We start from the raw sequence: 27,159 nt of genomic DNA, 5'->3' as shown, positions 1-27,159 counted from the left end.
AGACTTGGGCAAAAAATCCCACCTGGATCCAAGGCTCACAAGGGTTTTGCCTTGGTTTTGCCCCCCTGATGACACCAGCACTGCCTAATCCCATGGGACCCTCAGCTGGGTGCCTGGCACCCCAACCTCCCCCCCTGCCAGACCCTGGCATCCCTCACCACTCCCCCTGCAGTGACCAAACCCTTCAGAGTACAAATAAACCTTTATTTCTCCCTGCTGGTGGCAGGAAAGGTACAAACGCCCCCGCAGAGGAGGGGCTGCCCTCCATCGCCGGGACTAACGCCAGGCACACACGGCCAGCCCTGCTCCTGCTGCTCCCCCTTTCCCCCCACACTACGCCACAGTGGATGCAAGGAGGGGAAGGAGAGATGGCTTGGGTGTCCTGGCCCTGCCCTGCAGGCCCAGAGCTGGAGGGGACACGCGGTGCGCCCCCGTGCTGGCAGGCACCCCATGCCCCCTGCCTGGCACGGTGCTGCCAAACATGTGGGCACCACGTTCCTGCTTTGTTTCCCCCTTTACTTGTGTCCCTCGGTGCTGGGCTCCATGACAGGTGTGCCACCCATGAGCAAGGGCACAGTGGGTGGCAGCAGTCCCAGCCCTCCCTGAGGGGGTACCACGGCCCAATATCCTGGTCACCACTTGTCCCTTCGGTTCTGATCCCAGCCTGGCTGTGGGATGAGGAGGAGGAGCAGGGTGGAGGCTCCACGATGTGGGAGTGTGGGGTACCCATCCTCTCTGCCATGGGGTACCCATCATTGCTGCCACCAGGCATGACTTGACCCCGGGTTGGTGGCCACCCCTTTGTCACAGCGGATCACGTCACCGGCTGGCCTGGCCCCGGGGGTTGGCCATCACTCTTCCTGAGGATGACACTGCTGAGCTCCTGCATCAGTTTGTCACTGATGGGAGAGGGAGGCTGCAGGCTCCTCTTCCTGAGCAGCTCCAGGGAGGTCTCTGTGGTGGGGCTGCTCCCCGGTGTGGCTGCCTGCTCCCAGTCCCTGCCCAGAGCCAGGGAAGGCTCCATGTTCCTCTCCAGAGAGGATGTTTTGGTGGGTCTGAGCCCTGGGCTCAGGGCTTTGCTGCTCTCCAGGTTCAAGCCCCTTTCGAGGGACACGGCTTTGGTGACAGAGGGCCCTGTCACCCTCTGGGCTGGGCTGGCAGGCAGTGAGGAGCGCAGAGCAGTGCCTGGGGGCTCCTCAGGGAATGGGGATGGCTTCTTGGACCTGTCCACGGGGGGCACGGCCGCGAGCTCTGCCAGCAGCCCCTGCCCCAGGTCCAGCGCCGCCAGCTCGGGGAAGTTCCCCACTTCCTCATAGACAGGATCAGCGTCTGCCTCCTTCTCCTGCTGCTCCTCCAGAGAGTCCTGGTGGACCTTCATGGGCTGGGGAGGGCACGGGGGCAGGGTGAGGGGCAGTGCCCACACAGTTCAGCTGTACCCCTGTGTCCCCCTCACCCTGCCCTCCCTGCACTGCCTGGGGATCCTCGTCCCTCACCATGGGGCTGATACCTGCAGGGGACCCACCCTCCACCAGGTGCCTCGGCTCAGGCACTGCTGCCCTTTCTTCCCCATGGCTGAGGAAGGGGAATTTTGGTCTCTGCCTGGGCATGGTCCATGCCACCATCCCAGCACCCCTTGGTTCCAGGGTGGGGTGGGCAGGTGGATCCTGTGCAGAGCACAAATCCAGGAGAGATGAGGTTCAGTGGCCCAGTGGCCTTTTAGGAAATAACCTGATGGCAAGGCACACCTAAACCTCTTTCCTCACTTTCCTTCCATTGATACCCTATGGGCACTGTGTGCCCAAGGGGAGAGAAGCTCTGGGAACTGGGCTGGACTGGTGACCCCTTGCTTGCCCACACTGGGACCATGCAGGGACCCTCATCCCCAGGCAGGGAACACGCAGAGCTGTGGGCACCCCCTCATCTGCCACACAAGGTGGGCACATCTCTGAGTGCCCGTGGTATGCTGCAGGTGAGCCCTGGCACAGTGCAAAGCCAGCAGCAGGTGCTCCAGGTGTGCAGGTACTTACAAAGAACATGGACAAAGTCCTTCGCGTGTGCAGGCGGCGCTAGAAACAGAGGAGACGGACAGGGGTGAGCACGGAGAGCACAGAGCAGGGCCACGGCTGCCTGGGCAGGCAGGGCAGGGCAGAGGAGGCTGCAGGAGCCTGCAGGCACGGAGAGCTGCCACGGACACGGGCACGGACACGAGCATGGCACACAGCACACACAGCACCCATTGGTGTGCCAGCCTCTCCAGCCCTAGGGTGGGCACGGGGTCCTGGGGTGGGTACAAGGAGCAGGATGGGTGCAGGAGCACCTGTGGGCAGGGGGATCTGCAGGGGCTTTACCAGGGTCTGGTTGGCAGAGAGCATGGTGGCATCAGTGCTGTCCCCGTGCAGGGGCACCAGCGGCATCGTCCCGAATTTCTGCTTGGCCAGGTCGGAGGAGGAGCGGCGGCGCAGCACCACGGGGCGCAGGTCATCGTGCTGTGCACAGGGACAGGGTGGGCACGGGGGTCAGGCCCTGCCAGCCCCCTCCCGGCCCTGCCAGCCCCCTCCCAGCCCTGCCCAAATGGGTGGCACTGCCAGCCTGCACCCACTTGAGCACAGGGACAGGGTGGGCACGGGGGTCAGGCCCTGCCAGCCCCCTGCCAGCCATGCCAGCCCCTCCCAGCCCTGCCCAACTGGGTGGCACTGCCAGCCTGCACCCACCTGAGCCTTGAGGATGCTGGTGGTCCAGTCCCACAGCTCAGCCTGCCCTGAGCACACCAGGTACCTGCAGAGCAAATAGTGGAGAAGCTGCCAGGGAGTGGGGTCAGTGGGGCCCATGTCCCCTTGTTACGTTGTCTGTGAGCCTGGGGATCTCAGGTTCATCTACACTCCACAAGGCTAAATCTCTGAAAATTTCTGTGTGCCCAAATTGCTGCTTTAGGGCAAGGTGGGAGCTTTTAGGGCACCCAGCACCACCCAGGGGTGCTGGGGTGGGTGGGGAGGCAGGAAGGCTGTGTGGCAGAGACGTGGGTGGCCCCTGGAGCCTGGCTCCCATCCTGTGCCAAGGACAATGTGGCCCCACCACTCTGCCTCTGAATAGCCCCAGCTGTGCCCTGACCCCAGGGCCTTGTACCACTGCCCCTGGCTGTCCCACTCCCACTAAAACTGGGGACAGATCTCGACCTCCCCAGCCCCAGGACAGCAGGGGAAGGTACTCACAGCTGCTGCTTGTCCAGGGTCAGCGTGAAACCCCACCTGGAAAGGAACACAAGGCTATAGAACAGCACTGCCAAGCTCAGACACAGCCTGGGGTCTGTCGGCAGTGGGGCAGGGGGCTGAGCTCGCCCCATGGGGGCCAGGTGTACCCCAGCAGCTGGGCTTGGGTGCCAGGAGCAGGCACTGAGGGATGGATATCTGCCCCAGTGCCATGCCTGGGAAGGTCCCACTTACTGAGCTGGTGGCTTCAGCTTCTTCCTAATGCCCATGTAAACCTTGGCAGCATCCAGGGGCCACTCACGCTCTGGCTTGGCACTCTGGGAAAGGACATCCAGTGGGTCAGCCCGGCTTGGTGCCAGCCTGCCTGCCAGGAGAACAGCCACCACTGTGCCGCTGCTGTCCCCAGGCTCCTCCTGCCACCCCTGGGGCTGAGATCCATCCCAGAGCATCCCCCTACCCTCTTCTCTTTGAGCAGCAGCAGCCTCCTGTCCTGGATGACGAAGTAACGCTCCTGGAACTTGTTCCCCAGCAGCTTGGGGGGCTCCTCCCGGCACTTGAGCAGCCCACACTTGGGGGTCTCACGCTTGGCACCTGCCCAGTGTGGGGACAGAAGGGTCAGGGGGGCTGGCAGGGTGGCATTGCAGGGGGACCCCACTGTGGGATCACTGATGGCTGCAAGGGGAAGCTCAGGCAGAGCTGTCGCCCTCTGGGGACACCCCGAGGGGCCGGGTCCCCTTGTGCCTGCCTTACCTGTGAAGAGACAGCTGCCCTCGCCAATGGGCACCTTCCTCACCAGCAGGTACGCAGAGCTGGGCTCCGGGAGCTTGCACCACTGCAAGGCCTGCTCCAGCACCTTCTCCTTGGGGTGCAGGGGCCGCTCTGGGGACACAGGGACACTCTCACCACCGTGCCAGCTCCTGTCCCCTCTGCCACCACCAGAAAGGCGGTTTGATGTTGGGTTTACTAGGATTGTGATTCGTATAATACCATAACCTCCAAGTTTTAGAAGCAGGGCTGCTAGTAGTATGGAACTTGCAATGGAAGATTCTATATGGGCTTTAGGCAGTCACAGATGCAGGTTGTATAGGGAGGCTTTAACTACAAAGGTTAGGAGATGAGTTAGGCTTGTGGCCAGGCCTGATCAAGAAGAGTTTAATGTACGATGTGAAAGTTTGAGTATTGGGAAGTATAGTGTGCCAATATGATTGTGCAGGTGCAGGATAGCAATTAGTAGTGGGAGTGAGCTGGTGAGTGCATAAAATAGGAGATAAATGCCAGCATTTAGGCGTTCTGGTTGGTTCCTTCATTGTGTGATGAGGATGAGGGTGGGGTTTGGGGTGGCTTCGAATGAGATGTAAAAGAGTATTTAGCTCTGAGGCTGAGAAGGCTGAGAGGATGAATAGTTGAGCTAGAACACTGTTGTAGCAAAGACTCATTTGTGGTTGGTGGGTTCTTGTTCTAGGTGGTTTTGGCTCTCTGTCCCCCACGCCTGCCCCTCACCAGCCTGGCCATGCCAGGAGCACTCCGTGGGCCATCCCCCTGTGCTCACCCAGCTCCCCGTTCTCCAGAGCCTCGAAGGTCAGCCAGATGTCCAGGCTGGCGGGCACATTGCGCATCTCCAGCACCTGGTTGGTCAGTTCCTCTGCTGTCATGGTGGGGGACACCTGGGGCCAGACACACAGGGAGCTGCTGCAGTGGGTGGTGCAGGATGGGTCCCAGGGGCACCAGGGGCTCCCTCCCCACGTGCTCTGGCACAGCCCTGCTCTGGGACTCACCTTCAGGGTGACGCAGCAGTCGGACACCTTCTGCTCCAGGTACACCTCGATGATGAGGTCTCCTGCCTGGGAGAGCTGTGGGGAGAGTGGTGGCATTGGTGAGGTGTTGGTGTGGGTGCTGAGCACATCCCACCTTCCCGGGGCTGGAGATGGTGTCCTGGGAAACTGGGGCTGCTCCTTCCCCAGGCAGGAGCCTCAGGGTGGTGGGCACAGGGGAGATAAGAGGGGGAACATCCTTTCCCAAAAGTGGATATGGGACAGTGGGGACCCATGGTGGGGAGCTGGGAGTGTCCCCATCCTCCAGCCAGCCCCTCCAGCCCAGGGGTCCCTGATGCGGTGGGGGCCAACAAGCACATTCCCAGTACCTGGGTGTCCTTCCAGGTGGTGATCAGGCTGTTCTCCAGATCCATCTGAGATACCTGATCCTCATCAATCTGCCAGAGGAAGGGTGCACAGGGTCAGCGTGGAGCAGGATCCGGCTTGAGGACACAGGGCCAGGGTGGAGGGATGCAGGGGGAGGCAGAGGTGGGGCTGTGGGGGGATCCAGGGGGTCAGAGCCAGCATGGAGGGGGCTGCAGGCCCCTGCTTACATTGAAGATGCTGACATAGTTATCGATGAGATCTTCCATCACCTTGACCTCGTGCTCCCCTTTGCCGTCGGTCTGGAAGAGGCTGGGCGCGAAGAGCAGCGACAGGTTCTTGGTGCTCATCTGGTTGAGGTCTGCACATTTCTGCACCCTGGCACAAGGAGCAAACAGGTGAGGGGCTGGTCCTGCTCAGGGTGGGGTTTCAGCCCCAGTCACCCTCCTCTGCCTCATACAAACAGCCTGGATGTCCCCAGCCCCAGCCACCCTCCTCTGCCTCATACAAACAGCCTGGATGTCCCCAGCCCCTCAGCACTGGGAACTCCAAACTGGGCAGTTCCTGTTTTGAGAACTTCCCTCTGACACCAAACCAAACAACGGCGCTACCCCAAACTCTGACTCACAATAGGAATTGAATGTTTTCTGTCTTTTTGGGGCACTGGATGATATTTACAGCCTGCAGGGTGCTGTCCCCTAGTCCCAACCCTCCTGTTGCTCCCCCTTGCTGGAGGATGACTTTGGGAATGTTCAAAGTGTCCCAGCACCAGCTGTGTGGGTGGAGCAGGGCATGGGCCCTCCCTGTCTCTTAGGGATAGGAGCCAGCACTCCCTGGGCAGCAGGGAGACCCCCCAGGGCTGGCTGGACATGGGGACCCTGACGGGGGGCCCCACTGACCGGTAGAGGTGCCCGATGAGTGCAGCCAGGGTCTTGTGGTTGAGGCGAGGCAGGCGATGGATGAGCTCCTTGTACCGCTCCAAGCGCTGCGGCTTCGAGGAAATCTCTGGAGGGAGGAAAACCAGATCCTGGCTGAACCCAGTGATCCAGAGGTGACACAGCACCCAGGCTGGCACCAGGACCCATCCAGAGGAACGCTGGCCCCAGGGTGTTGGGGAAGATGAAACAGGAAAGCCTTATAAATATGATTGTCTGGCAAAAGATTCTGAGAATATAGAAACTATAAGCGAGATTGAAATGAAAGCAAGCTTTGAGATCCCTCAGTTACTGAACAACTGGAAAACAATGGTGTGGCCAGCTGAAGGTAATCCCCTTTTGATGGAACAACACCCTCTGCCTGCAGACAGGCCCAAGGGTCAGAGCAGACTCTACAGCTTTGCAGAAGGGGCTCAAAGAGGAGTTTTTAGGATTTAAAATGTAACACAGGATGGTAATGTAATGATTCTTATAGGCTGTATGTAAATGCTATAGGATTTGTATCTTGTACTATATTGGTTAGTGAGAATCACAATATTCAACACAGAAGAAGATTTATTGTATTGTAATGGGAATTTTGTTCTCTTACCCCATCTATTCTTTTACCCCTTTACGCTCTTACCCCTTTTACTCTCCTACACTTTTACCCTCTCATCCTCTCTCCCCTCTCTCTTCTCTCAGCCTGCTCTGAGCTGTGTTTGGCAGCTCCCAGCAGGGCCCTGCACCCAGGCCCTTTGCAATAAACCCCAAGTTCCTGACCTGGCTGCAGAGATCTCTCGTCTCTGTCCGTCCCAACCATCCTACCCCCGTCACTCCTACACAAGGAACCCAGCGTGGAGCAGGGCTGGGTGAAGGAGGTACCTGCAGCCTCCTTCCATTGCGGGTGCAGCTCCAGGGTGAAGATGGGATCTTCCAGCTCCCGGAAGAACCTCTTGAGCACGTCGGTGACATCCTCGATGAAGTTGTCGCTGATGCGCAGCTTGACGTTGCGGGCGTCCCGCCGGAACTCCTCCATCAGTACCTTGATCCGGGACTTGGCTCCGTTCTTGCGGTAAATCCCCTCGTGCCGCAGCCCTGGGACAGGGACACGGGGTCACAGGGGCCGGGTCCTGCTCAGAGAATCCCTCATGGGGCTGGTGGCTCTAGAGCAGTGCCTCCTGCCTGGATTGTTGGCCAGCCCGAGGTGCTGGAGGGCACAGGGACGTGCTGGGCTCACCATACTGGGTGATGAAGGCAATGCAGGAGTCCACGATGATGGGGATGTCTGCCCTGCTCAGCTGCTGGTCCCTCAGAGCGTTGCCCCGGCCCCCTGCCGAGGCCTGGATGTCACTGTACCACGCTGCCGAGTCTGCCCGCGACAAGCCCTGCAGGTAAAATGTCCTGAGAACAACAAGGGCAGAAAAGAGGGAATGAGGGTAATCCCAGGGGCAGGTTATCCCTCCTGCCTGTAACTGGGAGCCAGGCTGAGCTGAGGGACACCCTACACCACCAAAACACCCCTGCAAGGCCCTCGGTCTCAGCCCTGCTGTCTCTGTAACTTTCCCACCAGGGATTTGGGATCAGCATTGGCCCATCCCTGTTGGAACCCTGGCTACTGAGAATTTCAGACTGTCTGTGCTGACAGGCACTGACCCCCAAGAGAACACTGCATTTGACCTGAGGCCGTGGAGAAGGCTTCCAAAAGGGAATGATAGCACTGGGATTGTAGGTATGGAGCTTGAATAGAAGTGTGTAATATCACAGGGTGGGAAACTTAGAGTTTGGGGTTTTAGAATATAGTAATATATATAAAGCAAGATGGAGGTTTTAAGGTGGAGGCTGGTCCTTCTTCTTCACCTTCTCCTCCATGGATTTGGGTGGTTTTGTGTAATTGGATAAAGAAGTCTGCACTGCAGGCCATGGGTGGCTGGTTATTGGGTTAAAAGTAAAAATAATTTAGGTGTCATTTCTTAATTGGACAGTTTATCCTTAAAAGGCTTGGTAGAAAGTGAGAGATGGGGCTCCATTTTTTAGTTTTTCAGAGTGAAGTGTTGTAGAACTCAGGGTTTGTGAGACTGTGGTGTAGATAAGAACCAACGAACATCTGAGTCCCAACACATCCCAAAGTGCCTTTTCTCTGGGCAGCAATCCGAGGTTGCTTGGCTCACTCTCCATCACCCTCACGGCCAGGACTCACCTCCCCATCTCCACCAGGACCAGCAGCTCCTTCTTCTCCGGGGTGTCCGTGGGGGGAACCAGACCTGCATTGGGCGAGAAGCTGAGCAGTCAGAGCCAAACAGGGCCACCATGGTGCCTGTCCTGGCCCTGTGAGCTCCCGGCACTCACTGAGCTCCTGCAGCCGCCGCAGGTTGATGCTGTCCTCGGCCCCATCCTCCTCGGCAGGGCAGATGAAGAGGTGGCTCTTCTGCAGGATGAAGAAGGCCCTCTGCCAGCGCTCGGGGTTCAGCATGCACTTGTAGCGCAGCTGCCCCACGCGCTGGAACTCGTAGCCCAGCAGGCAGTGGCAGCTCACGGGGGTGAACCACTGTGGGATGGAAGAGGACATAAGAGGGGTGAAGACAACCCATGAGGATGCTGTCTGTCGCAGACATCTTTTTATGGAAATCCTTTCCTTAGGATTTTTCTTCCTGAGAAGTTGAGAGGCCTCAGGAACAAAATGTAAACATTGGTTATCTGACGCTGTGGAGTGCAACAGGTGCATCTGTGATTGGCTCATGTGGTTGTTTCTAATTAATGGCCAATCACAGTCAGCTGGCTCAGACAGAGAGCCTGAGGCAGCTGCCTTTGTTATCATTCTTTTCCTTTCTATTCTTAGCTTAGCTAGCCTTCTGAGATGAAACCTTTTCTTCTATTATTTTAGTGTAGTTTTAATGTAATATATATCATAAAATAATAAATCAGGCCTTCTGAAATATGGAGTAAAACTCTCATCTCTTCCCTCAACCTGAGACCCCTGCGAACACCATCACAGGGGGCAGATCACCAGGGAGGACAGGAGCCCTGGAAAGGGCGGAGAGGCTTCCCAGAGTGGATGAAGGGCATGGGGAGCTGTGAGGAATCACAGTGGGTGAGCAGGGGCAGTCTGGGGGCACACTGAGGCTGGCTCACCTTGCCCATGGCGCTGGCCCAGGCTTGCAGCGTTTCGGGCCCATCAGTTCCCAGCTGCTGCACTTTCTCCCCAGTGAGGAAGAGCTCAAGGGTGAAGCGAAACCTGCAGAGGGTGAAGCAGCCGTGAGGGCAACCCTGCCCCTAGAGCCAGAGCAGGGAGCCCAGCCCTGCTGCCTGTGTGCCCCACGCTCTCTGGGCAGGACTGGGGGCACGGCTGGAAGTACCTTTCAGTGGGGCCAGGGCTGGTGAGGGCCTGGTGGGCTCTGTTGACCCCCAGGGAGAGGAGATCCCCGCTGTCAATGTGGCCCAGAGGCTCAGTGCATTTCTCAGTCTCGAAGAAGAGCAGGGCTCTCTCCAGGGAGCACCACGTGCGCTGGAAGTCTGCAGGAACAGGGGCTCAGTGGCACCGGAGTGGGCACCTCTGCCTGCCCTCCCCAGCGCCCACACTCACCCTCTTTGCTCTTCCTGGCCCCTGGGAGCTTTGGGGGGGCCGTGGCCCGGTACAGGTACCCGCAGTGTGTCACTGGCTGGGTGATCTCGTTGTACACACCCTCAGGACCTGGGTCCTGTGCTCGGGGGCTCCCTGTGGGACACAGTACAGAGGGTGGGGGGTGTTGGAACTCAGTGCATCCCTCTGGGTATCCAGAGTTGCTGAGGACCCCCCCGGGGGGCTCAGAGACCCTGGCACACAGCCCAGAACACCTGCAGATTTGATTTTGACCCCTGGAGCAAATTACCAGCTTTGTATGAGGACATGAAAGTCACACAGGTTTGAATAGTGTAATAACAAAATGATCACAAGGTGAAAATGTAGATTTTAGGAGTTTTGGTATGGGGGTTATGGGGACAAGATGGAGGAACTTGGGCGTGTCCAGCCTTTCTTCTTGTTCTTCTTGTTCTCCATTTTCTGCAGTGATGCTGGCACTTTGGGGCTTGTTCAGAATAGGAGTTCACTGTCTAACATAGGTGATGGTTATTGGGAATTAAGTGTAAATATCTTACATGTAGTTTGTAGTATAAAATGACAACACCACCTCGGGGTCAGTCAGAGTGCCTGTGGCTGCTCTGCTGAGCAGATCTCGGCTGCCAGAAAGAAAATTTTATAGATAAGAATTAATAAACAACCTCAAGACCGAAAAGTGAAGAGTCCAGACTCGTTCTTCAGTTGTGTGGGCCGAAGCAGAGACATCCTGCACATCTTGGGGCAGCAATTATCAAACAGCAACCCGAGGTGGGGGGAGCAGGAACCCACCAAATTGTGGGTACAGAGGGAGATCCCCTCATGCAGGTGTAGGCAAAGGGGTGTGCAGGCATGGGGTTCCCTGAAAAGGGACTCCAGAGGGACCTGCTAATCAGAGATCCCAGAGGAATCCTTCAACAGGGTGAGTCCCACAGGGAGCGCTGACACCCTGAGTGTCCCCGGCCTTGGGCCATGCCAGGAGGGGCAGGGCCAGCAGAAAAGAGGAATTTCCTCCACCACAGCCAGATGGGGCTCGAGGCTCCTCTTTACCTGAAAGGTTCCTGGGCCTTTTGCTCTCTGGTCCCCACCAGAGGTCGGCCCCCGGGGCCGCCTCGCTGGCAGCAGGGTCAGAGGCCAGGGCCGCCTCCGAGGATGAGAAGAACTGCAGGATGGTCTTGAGCAGGGCTGGTCCTGCCACTGCAGAGCACAGCGCCTGGGGTGAAACAGCCACATTTAGGGATCCCACCCTGCTCATGGAGACCCCAGTGCTGCCCCAAGCAGCCAAACCAGGGCACAACCTCCCAAAATCTGCCTGGTATGAGGGAGCGAGCACACGCAGCCAGGCAGGAGGGGCTGGCACCTCAGGCCAGGAGCTCTGGGGTGGCTCCAGCCCCTGGAGGTGTCCCCTACCTGCAGCACCTCCTCCTGAGTGCCGTAGTGAGGGTGGGGCAGGCGGTACCGGCCCTCCCGGTACTTGCGGGTGATGAATTCCCGTCTCTGCTCGGCGCCGCTCTCCGGGGTGATGGCCTCGCTGGCGGGGAGCCTGGCGGCCCAGAACCGGTTGGCTCGGTCATTTCCCAGCACGATGAAGAGCTGTGGGAGAGTCCCGTGGTCATGGCGAGCCCCAGGGTCAGCAGGAGGAGCAGCATTCCCAGAGTTCCTGCATCCTGAGGGGGGCTGTGGGGATGCTGCCCTGCCAGGAGTAGCCTGGGCCCTGAGCACAGCATGCCCTGGCCTGAGTGTCTCACCTGCACAATTTCATTCCACCCCAAGTGCCTCACCTGCAAATTTCACTGCACTCCTGAGTGTATCACCTGCATGATTTCATTGCAACCCTGAGTGCCTCACCTGCACAATTTCATTGCACTCCCAAATGCCTCACCTGCACAATTTCACTGCATCCCGAAGTGTATCACCTGCATAATTTCACTGCACCCCTGAGTGCCTCACCTTCGTGATTTGCCTCACCTGCATGATTTCATTGCACCCCCGAGCTTATCACCTGCACCATTTCATTTCACCTATGAGTGCCTCACCTGCACAATCTCACTGCACCCCTGAGTGCCTCACCTGCATGATTTTATTGCACCCCCAAATGCCTCACCTGCACAATTTCATTGCACCCTTGAGTGTCTCACCTGCAGGATTTCATTGCACTTATGACTGTCTCACTTGCATGATTTCATTGCACTCCTGCCTCATCTGCATGATTTCACTGCACCCCTGAGTGCCTCACCTGTATGATTTCATTGCACCCCCAAATGCCTCATCTGCACTATTTCATTGCACCTGAGTGTCTCGCACGATTTCATTGTGCCCCTGAGTGTCTCACCTGCATGATTTCATTACATCCCCGAGTGTCTCACCTGCACGATTTCATTGGACCAGACGCTGGTGTCCAGCTTCAGGCTTTGCACCTTGGAAATGTTGGAGCCCAGGCTGCGGTGCTGCCCTGCAGGGAGCAGGAGAGTTAGCACCCCTTGATCCTGCCAGGGAACTGAGCCCCAAGTTATGCCCGCATCCCAGGCAGACCATGCCTGCCCAGGCCAGCCCAGCCCACAGCCCGAGGATGCCCCCGTGCCCCCCAGGAGCTGTCCCACCTGCACATTGCTTGCAGATGACCACGCAGAGGTTGATGGATGCCCAGTCAGGACTCTGAGCCCAGCAGTCAGCACAGTGTTTGTTGGCTTTGTTGGACCAGATCTTCTCTGCCACCTCGTAGTCGTAGAGCATCTCGGCAATGGCCTCCTGCAGCGCCTCCATCCACTCCCGCTTCTCCCGCTCCGACTCGGCCACAAAGCTGGGAGCACAGCACAGCCCGAGCTCAGGGGCTGCAGCCACCAGTGCCCAGCCAAGCCCCAGGCTGCTCCTCCCTGCCCATCCCCCTGGATCCCAGCATACCTGAACGTTTTGGAGGGGGTGATGAGCTCGAAGCTGCGGCTCTTGGCCTCGCGGATGGTGGAACCGCGCATCTCGATGAAGAACATGGCGATGCCCATCTTGAAGAACTGCAATTCAGGGTGACAGCGCTGTTGGTTCTGCTGGGCACCACCCTGGGCATGCCTGTGGGGTTGGGGCTGCAGCCATGGAATCCCCAGCACCCCATCCCTGCTTTGCCTGGACAAACCCCTGCTGCTCCCTCAGCCACCTCTCATCTGACATAAAGCACCCTGCAAACACCTTCAAATGAAAGGCAGCTTCTGCCCACAACCCTGAAATATGGATACCCAGGTGTCCTGGGCTGCAAGATGTGGTTTCTATTCTATTTCCCATCCATTAGAGGTGGAGCAGTTCTCTGCTGTCCATGGGGCAGTTTTTCTTTATCTCTCCCACAGCCAACCCTCCCTGCAGGAGATCTCTGCTGTCCATGGCCACTGAGTGTCCCTGCAGGGCTGATCCAATCCCAGCATCCCATGGGGAGATGCTCCGCCCAGGGGAGGAGCCAAGCATTCCTGCCTGGATCCAATCTGAGCCTGGCACAGCACAGCAGCCTTTGCCCCCTGCATTGCCAGAGGAGCAGCTTTCTGCTGCCCTGCATGGCCAGAGGGAGCCCAGGCCCATCTGCAGCAGCCCTGGAGCTGCAGAGGAAAACTCCCCCCTTGTGCAGGATCCCTGCTGCAGCAGAGCCACAGCTGGCACTGCAGGAGGGCTGAGCCCCCCTGGGATGGGGCTGGGACACCGCCCTGACACACAGGGGGCAGGGCATGGTCTGACTCTGGCAGTGTTGGTTCGTATTACTGCATTGATTATTTTATTTTATTTTATTTTATTTTATTTTATTTTATTTTATTTTATTTTATTTTATTTTATTTTATTTTAATTTTCTTCCCTAATAAGGAACTGTTATTCCTGCTCCCATCTCTTTGCCTGAGAGCCCCTTAATTTCAAAATTACAATAATTCAGAGGGAGGGGATTTACATTTTCCATTTCAGGGGAGGCTCTCTTCCTTAGCAGATACCTGTCTGTTCAAACCAAGACACCAGGTCCCTTTCTTTTGGAGATTCAAGTCAGGGACCCTCATAAAACAAATATCAACCTGAACAAAGTCCTCAGAGCTGATGCTGCTTAGTGCACAGCAGGCACCTGCAAGTGAAGTGATGGAAATAAAAGCAGGGGTGCTAAGAAAATTCAGCAGGAAGGAAGTGAGGTGTTCTGTGGGCAGCAGCAGCAAGAGCAGCATGGGAGGTGACAGGGGCCAGCTGTTCCTGTGGGTGCCTCTTGCAGCAGGTGTGTTTGCTGCCATTGATCCAGCAGCCCTGGGATGGGTTGGAATGCTTGGTGTGACCAAGGCCAAAATGCCTGGTGGAGATGATGATGATTTAGTGATAGTGAGAAGGTTGGGAGGGGTGTCCACTCCTGGTACCCACCACTGCTGCCCTCCAGGATCTCCAGCTTCTTGCTCTGCCATTCCCTTTTTCCTGCCCACCCATTTCCTCTCTGCTCTCCCTTTGGCACCGGCCCTGGCTCAGCTCCCTCCATCCCTCTCATCCCTCGTGGGGGTCTGGCCACAAACCTGCTCGCTCTTGTACAGCCACATCTCAGGCAGGCTCAGGGCTGCGAAAACCTTGGACTTGTGGCCCTTCAGCTCCAGGGTTCCTGACTTCTGGCAGTGGGCAGTGTTGGCAGGCCGGGGCCGGGACCCCACCAGGCGCTGCTCCATCACCTTCTTCTGCAGCGTGGAGCACCACTCATTCCTCTGGGCTGGGGAGCAGGCAGGAGGGAGCGGGGCTGAGCCCTTCCCACAGCCCTGGCACGGAGCAGAGCACCCAGAGGGCAGGGAGGCAGGGCATGTTTTAGGGATGGGGTGAGAGCTGCCTGTGGGATGCTCTGCCTGGAGAAGGGAGGCAGGGATGGCTCCTTAGGGCTGGTGGGCCCTGGCCCAGGTTTTCACTCACCCTCATTCTCAGCACGGAAGACAAAGATTCGGTGGCTGGTGATGACCTGGAACTTGTTGTCCTTGGTGGAACGAGCCATTTCAATCACTGACAGTGGGATCACTCCTTTGGGATAGGGCTCCTGGAACAAGCCCCACGTGGAGTTACCCCTGTTGCCCTTCCCACAGGGCACCTCCATGACCTGGCACATCCTCCACACCCCCTGGGTGCTCTGCTGGTGCTGCCTCACAGCACAGCCTGTGGGCACCAGCAGCCAGGTGAGTCCTGGGGATCCAGGAAGAGGTGGATCAATGGCTGAGACCCTATTTCCAGCAGGCCTCCCCTTTCCTGCTCCGTGTTGGCAGGGTGGCCCTTGCTCTCCTGGGTTCCCCATGGCTGAGGCTGTGCTGGGAGCCTGCCAGGCATCAGCTGCTCCACCCTGGTGATGGCAGAGCACTGCTGGCTCCTTCCAGAAGGACAAGGGCAGGCCAAGGGGATGTGGTAGCTCCCCAGGTGCTGTCGAGGTTCAGCCTCCCCACCCTGCCCCGCTGTGCCCTTGGTACCTTCTCACTGCTGGAGTACATCAGGTTCTTCCCATCGAAACGGACGTAGCGCCTCTGGAAGACATAGTTCCTGTTGGGATGGCAGAAAAACTGTTGGGAAGAGGATGAGTGCCCCTCAAAGACCCTTCCTCCTCCCAGGCACCACTGCACAGAGGGGCACCCAAGAGGTTCCTCTTCCAAGGGGAGCACAGTGACCAGTGCAGCAACCTCACCTTGCCCAAGGGGGCTTTACCTACAGGGGCTGCCCCATCCCTGGAGGTGCTCCAGGCCAGATGGACAGAGCTGGGAGCAAACTGGGATAGTGCAGGTTGTCCCTGCCCATGGCATGGTGTGGAACGAGATGATCTTAATGTCACAGATATGTTTTATGAAAAATCCTTTCCTTAGGATTTTTTCTCCTGAGGAGCTGAGAGGCCTCAGGAACAAAATGTAAACAATGGTTATCTGCTGATGTGGAATGCAACAGGTGCATCTGGGATTGGTCTCATGTGGTTGTTTCTAATTAATGGCCAATCACAGTCAGCTGGCTTGGACTCTCTGAGAGTCAGGAGCTTTTGTTATCATTCCATTCTATGCTTTCCTTTCAAGCCTTCTGATGAAATTCTTTCTTCTATCGTTTTAGTATAGTTTTAATATAATATATATAATAAAATAATATATTCCTTCTGAAATATATATACAAATAGTATATATAAAGATATTAAATATATAAATAATTATAATAATTATAAATATATTAAATATATAATCTAATAATATATAATAAATATATATAATATATATAAATATATACATAAATATTAAATTCCTTCTGAAATATATACAAATAATAATATGTAAAAATATATTAAATATATAAATAATATGAATATGTTAAATATACTTAAATATATATAAATATATAGAAAAAATTAAATATATGTGAATATATTAAATTATATAATAAATATATATAATATAAAAACTCCTTCTGATATATATAAATAATAATAAAATATAGAAATATATTAAATATATAAATAATTATAATAATTATAAATATATTACATACATAAATATGTATTTATATATAAGTATATATTTATATATAATAAATATATAATAAATAAAAATATATAAATAAATAATAAATTCCTTCTGAAATATATATAATAAATAATAAATTCCTTCTGAAACATGGAGTCAGATCCTCGTCTCTTCACTCTTGCTGGGACCCCTGTGAACACCACCACAATTGGTGACCCCGAGTGATGAAAAATTCCCACAATCTTAGGGTCCCTCCCAGCCCAAAGCCCACTGTGACCCCACACCAGCCCCACATACCCCTGTGGGGACAGCTTGTCCAGCCAAGCTGTGACCCCTCGTCACCCCACGTACCCCTGAGGGGACAGCTTGTCCAGCCAAGCTGTGACCCCTCGTCACCCCACGTACCCCTGAGGGGACAGCTTGTCCAGCCAGCCGCTGAGCATGGTGGGCCGTGGCTCGCACAGTGAGGTGAAGCTGGCGTAGGGGGAGATGGTCAGGTCGTCCAGGAGCTCGTCGGGGTACAGGTGTGCGGGCAGGCTGAACGGGGAGCCCTGCGCCCGCGGCGCCTCCACCGTGGAATAGCCCTCGGTGTCGCTGTGGGCGATGCGCTCGATGAGCCGGCTGCGGCCCTCCTCATCCTCGCTGCGGCCCTCGCTGCTGCACTCGCTGCTGGTCCTGTGCCAAGAGGGGCTGAGAGGGAGCTGGGCACCACAGCATGGACCTGGGCAATGTCTGGGGACACCTGGCACTGCTCCTGGGCACCACAGCATGGACCTGGGCAATGTCTGGGGACACCTGGCGCTGCTCCTGGGCAATGCCACCCGATCTGGGGTCACCTGGCACTGCTCCTGCCTGGGCACCACAGCATGGTCTTTGACAATGCCACCCTGTGTGGGGACACCTGGCACTGCTCCTGGGCAATGCCGCCCTGACTGGGACATCTGGCACTGCTCCTGGGCAATGCCACCCCATCTGGGGACACCTGGCACTGCTCCTGGCCTCAGCCTGGCAGCCCAGCTCTGGGGCACCCAGGGCTGTTGGGGTTTGCATCTCTGGGAGTGCTCAGGAGCCCCATGGCCACCAGCAGCCCAAGGCTCAGCCAGTCCTGGGTGATGGCACAAAGGCTGGGGCTTCCCTGCTTTAGGGAATGTCACACAGGCCACCACCACACATCTCCAAACCCCTGGCATCACCTCCTGCCCACCTTCACAGGCAGCAAAAGGAAGCCAGGCAGATCCCCAATGCTAAATCCTGCTCTGTGCTCAACACCCAGCCCAGCTGCTCCCTCCCTGTGCCCTCCAGCATTCCCAGCACTGTGGAACTCCTGCCAGGACCCCTCTGTGCCTGCTGGGCTGGTGGAGCTCCTGCATCCATCCCCATTGTTTGGGAAACCATGCTAAACCCACAGCAAGCCCTGCTGGGGCTCTCCAGCCATAACAATAAAAGGAAATTATAAAAATAAACTGCAAAGCTGCACCTTCCCATCAGCCCTCTAAGGCAGGCGTTTTTATTTCCCTGGAAAGGAAATGTGCCGGAAAATGTCTGACAGTCCCAGGAGCTCATAGGGGCCTGCCCAGGTGCAATGGTGATGGGAGGAAAACATTCCTGGGACACCCCAGCACCCACAGGAGAGCATCCCACCAAATTCCCCTGAGGATTTAAAGCCAGGGCAAAGAGAAGGCTCCTAAAAAGGCAACAAGGATGATCCAAGACTTGTCCCAGCTTCTGTCTGAGGAGCACCTGAGCAAACTGGGCATCTCCAGGGGACAGGGTGGGTGATGGGGCAGGGTCATGAGTGTGAGGAATGAAACCCTGGAGATGAGAGCTCTTTTTCAGAGTAGTAATTGGTAGTTATGTTAATGAAGTTGATAAGGTCTTAATTTGAAGTGTTGGTCTGTCGTTAAACATTGAATGTTAGAGTTCTAGGACTTGCCTTTTAGTTACCCTGTATTTGTATCTCTCCCGGTCATACTCTGTATTTGTGCCCCTTTCCCTCTCACCCGGATTTGTATCCATTACCCTCCCAGACAGAATTTAAATGAGAGGCTGTGGGAACTACATGAACTCTCTCAGAGCAACAAACCAGCACATAAACGAGGACTTTAACCCACCAGAACCGCACTAAATCACCCACCCTTGACCAGAGCCGGATTCCATCCTGTCACCATAATTTTAATAGTTCTCAGCTTGGAGGATCCCCCTAAGCTACAACCCAACATCATAAAGGCCTTTTTAAAGGAGCTGCTCTCCTGGCCCTGTTTATTACAATGAGGAGAACTGGAGGGACTCTCTTGGCCATCACTGCCTCAGCCTCAGGAGCTGGGTGACTGTCAGAACTCAGCACATCCCTCTGGGTGTCCAGAGTTGCCAAGAACACCACCGGGGGCCTCAGAGACCCTGGCACGCAGCCCAGAGCACCTGCACATTTGATTTTGACCCCTGGAGCAAAATACCAGCTTTGTATGAGGACATGAAAGTCACAGAAATTTAAATTGTATAATAACAAAGTGATCACAGGGTGAAAATGTAGATTTTAGGATTTTTGGTATAGGGCTTTTATGGGGACAAGATGGAGGAACTTGGGCATGTCTAGCCTTTCTTCTTGTTCTTCTTGTTCTCCATTTTCTGCAGTGGTGTTGGCACTTTGGGATTGGTTTAGAGTAGAAGTGCACTGTCTAACACAGGTGATAGGTGTTGGGAATTAAGTGTAAATATGTAATACATAGTTTGTAGTATAAAAGGACAACACCGCCTCGGGGGCGGTCAGAGTGCGTGTGGCTGCCCTGCTGAGCAGATCTCGGCTGGGCAGAAAGAAAATTTTATAGATAGGAATTAATAAACAACTTTAAGTCCAAAAACTGAAGAGCTCTGACTCGTTCTTCAGCTGCACGGGCTGAAACAGAGACATCCTGCACATCTCGGGGCAACAATTACCAACAGCAACCCGAGAGGGGACATCAGACAGAGCCAAGGAGCAAGGGGCAGAAGCACGTGGGAGAGGAGCAAATGAGCTATAGGAATCCTCCTTGGAGATGGAGACAATTTTGGAGAACAAACCCAGAGAATGTGAGAAAGTGTCTCCAGTGTAAGATCATGAGAAGCTTCAAGACCAGGGGAAGGACCCCAAACACTCCTAAACTCTCCCAAAACCTGGATTTGGGCACTGCCTCATGCTAGGGCAGGCCCTGGACAGGCACCTTGTGAGGATCAGCTGTCCCTGGTCCACACAGGACAGGAGCAAGCCCAAAACCTGCCTGGGAAGATGCTGGAGCCACCCCAGCTGGGTCTGCTCAGAGAAACGGGATAGTGCCAGGGCTGAGGAGGGGATGGAGAGGGGACACGGCCCAGGAAAGACAAGGAATGGCCCTGGCTGGCCTCGAGGCTCCGAGCACAAGGAAAATCGCTGTTTAATTAGCACAACAGAGCCTTGGCACGGTGACTCATCTGGCTGGAATCCCAGCTTTGTCTGCAGATGCTTCAGGAGGGACTGGACAGGGAACAACGGTGTGGCTGGAGGACTCTGAGTCACAGACAGACAGCAGCCTGGAGTGCCAGGGCTGAGGGGGAGGCAGACCCACGGAATGGGGCAGGAAAAGAGGAAAACTGGAAAAAATCCATGTCAGCCCCTCCCTGACCTGAGCCTTACAGTCAGTGCAGCTGCAAAGAGACAGAGGGCTCTGAGCATCTGGCGGGGACAGGCAAAGCCCACCCTCGGTGCCTGGTGAGTGTGACCCAGTGCCCTGAGCTCCGTGGGGTGACAGGGACACTGCTGTGCCACCTCTCTGTCCTGCTGGCGCTGCAGCAGGGCACCAGCACTTCAGGGGCTGAGCATCACCAGTGTGGAGGAAAGTGCTCAGGCTCAGAGCAGGTAAATCCCACCTGCTGCACCCTCAACTCCCAGTTTGCAGGAATTTTGCATTCCTCTTCCTCTTTCTGAGGGTATTTTCTTGCAGGTGAGGAGGCTCTGCTCACCCCTGACACTGGCACTGTACACCCCAAGCCAGGGAGCAGCGTGGGCCAGACAAAGCTCTTCCAGAAGAGGGCAAGAGGAGGTACCACAGGTAGGAAAAGGGGCAGAAGGGCCTCTCTGAGGGTTGGGACTAGGAAATATTTCCCATGACCCAAAGTGGATGGGTGGGCTGCAGAGGATGGCTGTTCATCCCCAGTGACACAAGGATGAGGACTGGAGAAACACCAGTGGTGCAGGGGAGGATCAGGAGGTCCCACAGAGGCAACAGAGCTGGGCCAGAGCTGGCCAGCAGCCCCTTGGACCCCACAGCTCTGCTCCAGGGAATGGGCTGGGACCAGAGGGGCTGGGGTGGGATGATGGAGTCTGGGAGTCTGACAATTAATTACAAACACAGTCAAAACCTCCTTCTTAATCAGCTTAATCCAAATAACAATCTACATCCACTCTGGAGCAGAAAGCCTCACCTCCTTCTGCAAAAGGCTCTCAGAGCTTTTCTGTCTCCTGTTCCACTCTCCACACCCCAGCCCTGCTTGGGCTGGGAGGAAAAACCTGAACTGCTGTCCCTGACAGTGCTGATGGTCACACCCTGCCTCTTCTCTGCAAAACCCCACAGCTGCCAGTGCCTGGCCAGTTCCCTTGGGGTATTCTGAATCTCAAATCCCTGGAAGCCCCTGGATGCAGCCAGGTCAGTGCCCAGCTCCTCTCTGAGCTCATTCAGAGGCTCCACAGTATTTCAGTATTTCTGTATTCATATTTCAGTGTTTCTGTGTACAAAACTCCAGTTCCCAGGTGCTGGAGCTCTGGATACTGAGAATTTCAGACTTTCTGTGCAGACAGACTCGGACCCCCAGGAGAGCACTGCATGTGACCTGAGGCCATGGAAAAGGCTCCAAAAATTGATTGCTAGCACTGGGATTACGGGTGTGTAGTTGATTAGAAATGTGCAATATCACAGGGTGGAAAACTTTGCAGTTCCCCATCTGTGCCTGTAATGTGTGCCACCAGATCAGGTGCCACCATGGTGCCACACACCCAGGGCACGAGAGGCACTGGGAGTGTCCCCAGGCTGGGCAGAAAGGCAGGACAGGGACAGGCACTGGTCAGCAAGGCCACAGCAGGGCTGGAGGCCACAGAGCTGCAGCTTCACCTCCTCCTCACTGAGCAACACAGGAAAAGGAACCCTCCCCATCCGAAATGGGAAGAGCAGCTTTCCTTCCTCTTTCTGAGATGCTATCAGGAGTCATGGAAAGTACATTTCAAAAGTGTTTTAAAGGTGCCCCTCACAATTTTGCTGTCCTCCACCACAGAGTGCCTGAGCAGCAGCAGATATGATGATCTGGTGCTGCTGGAGCCCTCAGGGATTGCACAACCCCTCACCCAGAGCTTGGAGCCAGCTAATTTCCAAGTAATCCCTGTCCTCCATGGTGTTTCCCTGTTCCCAGGGGCCAAACCCAGGTTCCTCTGGGTGTGCAGTGTGCAGTGCCCCTGGTGCTGCCCCAGCTGTGCCCCCTCTCAGAAATCTCCCACCAGCACAGCTCCTCTCATCTCCAAACCCATCAGCCCTTCTGGAGGCTGCTGACACCATCCCAGAGGCCCCTGATCAGCTCTGATGTGGGGTAAGAACCCCATTCCCTGTAAGGCTGTCCCCAGGGCTGTCCCCAAGGCTGTGCCCTGTCCCCTGTCCCCAGCCCACAGGGGATCCTGATCCCTACCTGCAGCCTTCCCGCTCCAGCTCCAGCTCGGACACGGCCTCGTAGCTCTGCTCAGAGGCGCTGCCAACACCCTGGGAGGAGAGAATGGTCACAGCTGCTGTCCCCTGTGCCCTGTGTCACATCCCAGACCCCCTGAGCCTGCCTGGCCTTCAGTGCAGGGGCTCACCTGTGACCCTGACCCAAAACCACAGAATGTGCTGAGCTGGAGGGACACATCCAGCCCAGCCCCTGGCCCTGCCCAGACCCCCAACAATCCCCCCTGTGCATCCCTGGAGTCCAAAGGCTCCTGGAGCTCTGGCAGCCCAGCTCTGGGGCACCCAGGGCTGTTGGGGTTTGCACCTCTGGGAGTGCTCAGGAGCCCCATGGCCACCAGCAGCTGAGGCTCAGCCAGTCCTGTGGGATGGCACAGAGGCTGGGGCTTCCCTGCTTTAGGGAATGTCACACAGGCCACCACCACACGTCTCCAAACCCCTGGCATCACCTCCTGTCCACCTTCACAGGCAGCAAAAGGAAGCCAGGCAGATCCCCAATGCTAAATCCTGCTCAATACCCAGCCCAGCTGCTCCCTCCCTGTGCCCCCCAACATTCCCAGCACTGTGGAACTCCTGCCAGGACATCTCTGTGCCTGCTGGGCTGGTGGAGCTCCTGCATCCATCCCCATTCTTTGGGAAACCATGCTAAACCCCCAGCCATTCCCTGGGCAGCCTGGGCAGTGCCAGCACCCTCTGGGGGAATGAACCTTCCCTGGGCACTGCTGGGCACTGTGGCCTTACCAGCTGCAGCTCCTGACTCTGGGATGCAGGGTGACAGCAGGGGACAGCCACCACCCCCTCAGTGACTCCTCACCTTTGTTTCCCGGGGCAGCCCCACATGGCCGAAGATGGTCTCGCTGTAGGGGGTGATGGGGAGGTCATTCCCCTCTGTGGGCAGAGAGGGAGGGAAAGCATCAGAGGGGAGGCAGAGTGCCAGCCCTTTGGATGGACCCCCAAGCCCACCACAGAGCCCCCAACACTCAGGGAGTGTGACACAGTGACACAGTGACACCGGGGCTGGGCTGTGCCTGGAATGGCCACCCCGGCCCTGGGTAAGGCAGGGATAGGGCTGGGGGCATGCAGGGGCTGTGGGTGAGCCCCTCCCCTTTCCGGGCACACCGCGGTCCGTGCTGTGCCCCGGGGCTCACCTGGCTTGCCGCTGGGTCTCTGTGGGATGGGGGGCAGGGCCCCGGGCCAGCCAGGACTGCAGGGAAACAGGACAGGGGTTATGGAATGGGGCCGTGCTGTCCGGTCTGGCTGCTGCCGAGCCCGGCTTTGTCCCCTGGAATGTGCAGCGTCCCCTCCCTGCTCCCAGTGCCCCCCTTCTCCCTTCTCTTCCCACCCTGGCACTGCTGGGATGTTTTCTGGCACGGTGGAGCATTTCCCACAGCAGCATCTCCCCCCTCTGTCATCTCCCACCTCATTCCCAGCCCCAGAACCTCACTCAGCCACCCCTCAGCATGCCGGGGACCCCGAGCCCTGCTGCCAGAGGGGCGCAGAAAGGGCAGCAGCCCCTCCCTGCATCCAGCAGGAGCCATCGGGGGGCCCAGGGCCTTGCTGTCATCCCAGAAGGATCCCAGCTGCCAGGGAAGGCATGGGGAGGGTGCTGAAAGGGGTTGGTGAGCACCTGGGGGCAGCAGGGCCAGCTCTGGGGTGGGTCCCGGGGCTGGGGGGGGTCTGCACCCTCATCTCTGCACCCTCATCTCGGCACCCTCATCTCTGCCTGCTCTGCCCCCTCTGGTCCCGGGGCTGGGGGGTCTCTGCAGCCCCATCTCCGCCTGCTCTGCCCCGTCCCTCAGCGCTGAGGGGAAGCCTCGGCTCACCCAGACCTGTCCTCCGGCCGGGGCTGCTCCTGCGGGCAGGGGGCGGGGGGCGGCGGGACCGCCTCGTCCCGGGGCCCGTCCTCCCCTCGCGGCTCCTCCGCGGCCGCCGCCGGGCGCTCGAGTCCCTCGTAGATGACGTTGGAGACCATCTGCAGCCGGGGCTGCCCCGAGCCCGGCTCAGGGGGTGCCCGGGGGCACGGCGAGGGGTCCCCCCTGCCCGGGGCAGCCTCCTGGGCACTGCCAGGGCCGGGCTCGGCTGCCGGAGCCCTGTGCCTGTGCCGCGGGGGCACGCTGGGCACGGACGGGGGGCACGTCTGTCTGTCCTCCGCTGTGTCCAGGCTCTGTCCGTGGCTCGGGGATGGCCGTGTGTCCTCCCGAGCGCTGTCCCGCCCTCGCAGCCGGGACGCGATGGCACCCATGGTCACGGCTGCCCCCGGAGCCGCCTCTGGGCTCTCCAAATCTGTGGAGCTCTCCCCTGGCACGAAGCCCTCCAGTACCACAAAGGCTGATGGTGCCCGCTCGCTGCCCGGGCCGTGCGCTGGCACCGTGGGGCGTGCGAGGGGCGCGGGCACCGATCCCTGCTCCGCCTTTGAGCGAGGGAACACCGTCCTGGGCTTGGGAACCGGCTTTGGGGCGGCAGGAGCAGCGTCCTTGTCTGCAGGCGGTGCCTGGCCGGGCACGGGGACACGCAGCTGCGTCCCTAAGGCGTCGCTGGTCACTCCCGGCTCTGCTCTCATGGCATCCTTGCCCTCCTGGGGGGCATCCAGCACCTCCGTGCCCCGGCAATGGGGGTCTCCTGCCGCGGCTGTGCCCCGGGGTCGGCTCAGCAGCCGAGTTTGCTGCGCCAGGGTGAGGATGCGCTTGCGGTGCCCGGTGGCGGTGATGCCGATCTGCTGCAGGTGGCGGCTGTCCAGAGAGGTGGCATCTCTGGCCACGTGGTATCCGTGCTGCTTGAAGACATCCCGGTACCGCTCCAGGTGGATGCTGGCCAGCCAGTCTGCGATATCCGAGTCAGGCCCGCACGGGGAGCTCATGGCCCTGGGGTGCCTCCGGACGGATGCTCAGCCCATCATCTGTGCGAGGAGGGGAGAGAGGGGCTCAGGAGGCGGCAGGAAGGGAAAGAGGGTGGGTTCGGCTGCCCTGAAGGGCGCGGATCCCACGGCTGGGTGCGCTGGATGCTCACAGAGGTGCCCACACAGAGGGCAGATGGAGGTGGCGTCCCCCAGCCGCTCACCTCCCACTCCCAGCTCCGGGAGCCCCAATCCTGCTGATCCCCAGCTCTACAGCACTCCCCGGGGCTGCCGGAGCCGTGACCCGAGCCTGGGCAGGGACTGAGGCTCACGAGGAGTGGGGTTGGAGCAGATGCCGAGCTCCGGGGACTCCGCGGGGCCGGGTTGGATATCGAGCCCTGGGAAGCTCCGCGGGGCTGGGATGGATGCCGACCTCCGGGGGCTCCGCGGGGCCGGGTTGGATGCAGAGCTCCGGGACGCTCCGCGGGGCTGGGATGGATGCCGAGCTCCGGGACGCTCCGCAGGGCCGGCGGGCGGGCAGAGCCGCGGGGTGGGGGCCGGGCAGATAGCGGGGGAGCCGCGGCCCCTCCTCGGGGATGGATGATGAGCTCCTGTGCCGGCCAGCGCACAGGGGAGGGCTCCGCGGCCGGAAGGGCCAGACCATAATCTGTCTCTCTCGCTGCTGGCGAGGGCATGGGAGAGGTCAGCATGACTCACGGACAGACAGAGGGGGGACAGACTCCCACCCACCCACCCACACACACACCCGCACATCGCTGCGGAGGCACGGGCAGGCTCGGGTGCCACCAGGGACGCTGAGCCCGAGGTGACTCCGCGGCACAGCCCGGGACAGAGCCCGCTGAGGGCCTTTTCCCATGAATCACGCAGCTCCGCGCTAAACCATCTGTGCTGACTGTGCTGCCACTGGCTCTTTTTCCAGTTCCTCCATTTCCCTCTATTGTTCGGCTCAGGCTTCCTTCCTGCTGCCTGCACGCTCCCACGCATCCCCTGCCCCCTCCCGCCGAGCCGCGTCCCGAACAGAGCCGGGAGAGCCGGGCTGAGCCCCCGTGCCCGGGCCGGGGCTGCCCGGGTGCCCTGCCAGGCTGCCGTGTCCCCGCCAGCACGTGGGGGACGCTGTCAGCGAGGAGGAGGAGGGACAGCCAGGGGGAGGGGGACAGGACAGATGTCAGGCTGTGCAGGACCGACGGAAAAGGCCTGGCAGGGCAGCGATGTCCCTCACAGAAAAGTCAGAGCAGGGCAGCGATGAACCTCACAGAAAGGGCAGGGGAGGACACAAATGTCCCACACAGAAAGGGCCTGGCAGGGCAGGGCAGGGCAGGACAGCGATGTCCCTCACAGAAAAGGCAGGGCATGGCAGAGATGTCCCACACAGAAAAGGCAGGGCAGAGTTGTGACACACAGAAAGGTCAGGGCAGGACAGCGATGTCTCCCAGCGATGTGGGCTGGGTGTCTGCGCCCCAGGGTTAAAGGGCTGTACCCACTTCTGCCCAGCAGCTGGGGCCCAAATGGGGCAATTTCCCCCTTTTTCATGCCTGTATCGCCCCGAGGGATCTGCGGCCGGCTCTGCCCGCTGCCTGCCCTGCCTGGGGCTTCTCCAGTGAGGAGATGGCTCCCGACACCTCCCGTGCCCTGGGCTCTGGGGCCGTGCTGTAGTGTAGCCCTTTGGGGCAGTGACACTTCACGGGCAAGTGGGCACCATTCCCCGTGCCTACCAACCCCTGCCCAGCTGGCACAGTGAGCACGGGCTGTCGCAGCCCTGGCCCTTCCCCACCGTGCCCAAATCTGTCCCATCCCTCTCCTGCCACCCCCGCGGTTGTTGCTCACCTCTGGCGGCCCGCAGCCCCCCGGGCCGGCTCCGGCGGGTGGGTGGCAGTGTCCTGGCTCTGCTGGGGCAGCACGGAGGGTGGCAGTGCCCTCTGGGCTCCGGGGGGATGCCAGGGCAGTCCCGTGCAGGAACCGCCGCGGGCTCCGCAGCGCCCAGCCTGCGCCTCCCACTGCCGGTCCCTCCTCCGGGCCAGCCCTCCGGTCCCCATCCCTGTCCCACCCTCTGTCCTGTCCCTTCCAGGCATGACGCTGCCCTGGCTGTGCTGGGTCCTGTCCCTCAGCCAGGCTCTGCCTTCCTTGGGACCAAACTGAGAAAAACAGGCTGAAATATTCATGCTGATTGTGGGAATGGGAGGGCTGGCACTTGGGGGCTGCGTGGGTGAAATTTTGGGAAGATCAACACCTTTGTGCTGTGGGGATGCTGAGAATGCCGCACCTCATCCCACCTCTGGTGCCCCG

General features: G+C 58.1%; 1 protein-coding gene across 1 annotated transcript; it reads right to left on the bottom strand.

Moving 5' to 3' along the window:
* Nucleotides 1-196: 196 nt before the first annotated feature.
* On the bottom strand, nt 197-26,841 carry ARAP3 (ArfGAP with RhoGAP domain, ankyrin repeat and PH domain 3). The gene is made up of 34 exons (XM_059483792.1): nt 26,701-26,841; nt 23,846-24,918; nt 23,171-23,226; nt 22,837-22,910; nt 21,991-22,061; nt 16,714-16,983; nt 15,283-15,352; nt 14,741-14,861; nt 14,359-14,546; nt 12,746-12,852; nt 12,445-12,644; nt 12,211-12,296; nt 11,255-11,437; nt 10,895-11,057; nt 9,836-9,967; nt 9,609-9,765; nt 9,385-9,487; nt 8,602-8,800; nt 8,453-8,516; nt 7,493-7,656; nt 7,138-7,350; nt 6,241-6,346; nt 5,572-5,719; nt 5,347-5,415; nt 4,982-5,056; nt 4,756-4,870; nt 3,957-4,085; nt 3,664-3,797; nt 3,441-3,523; nt 3,210-3,245; nt 2,712-2,775; nt 2,349-2,486; nt 2,028-2,066; nt 197-1,381 (listed from the first exon to the last, which is right to left on the bottom strand). The coding sequence occupies exons 2-34, from the start codon at nt 24,877-24,879 to the stop codon at nt 815-817; spliced, it is 5,358 nt and encodes a 1,785-aa protein (XP_059339775.1). The 5' UTR covers nt 24,880-24,918; nt 26,701-26,841; the 3' UTR covers nt 197-814.
* Between the last annotated feature and the right edge of the window lie 318 nt (nt 26,842-27,159).

Source organism: Ammospiza nelsoni, chromosome 16, assembly GCF_027579445.1.
Source record: "Ammospiza nelsoni isolate bAmmNel1 chromosome 16, bAmmNel1.pri, whole genome shotgun sequence".
Classification (NCBI taxonomy): Eukaryota; Metazoa; Chordata; class Aves; order Passeriformes; family Passerellidae; genus Ammospiza; species Ammospiza nelsoni.
This window is presented reverse-complemented; position numbering and strand designations above follow the sequence as displayed.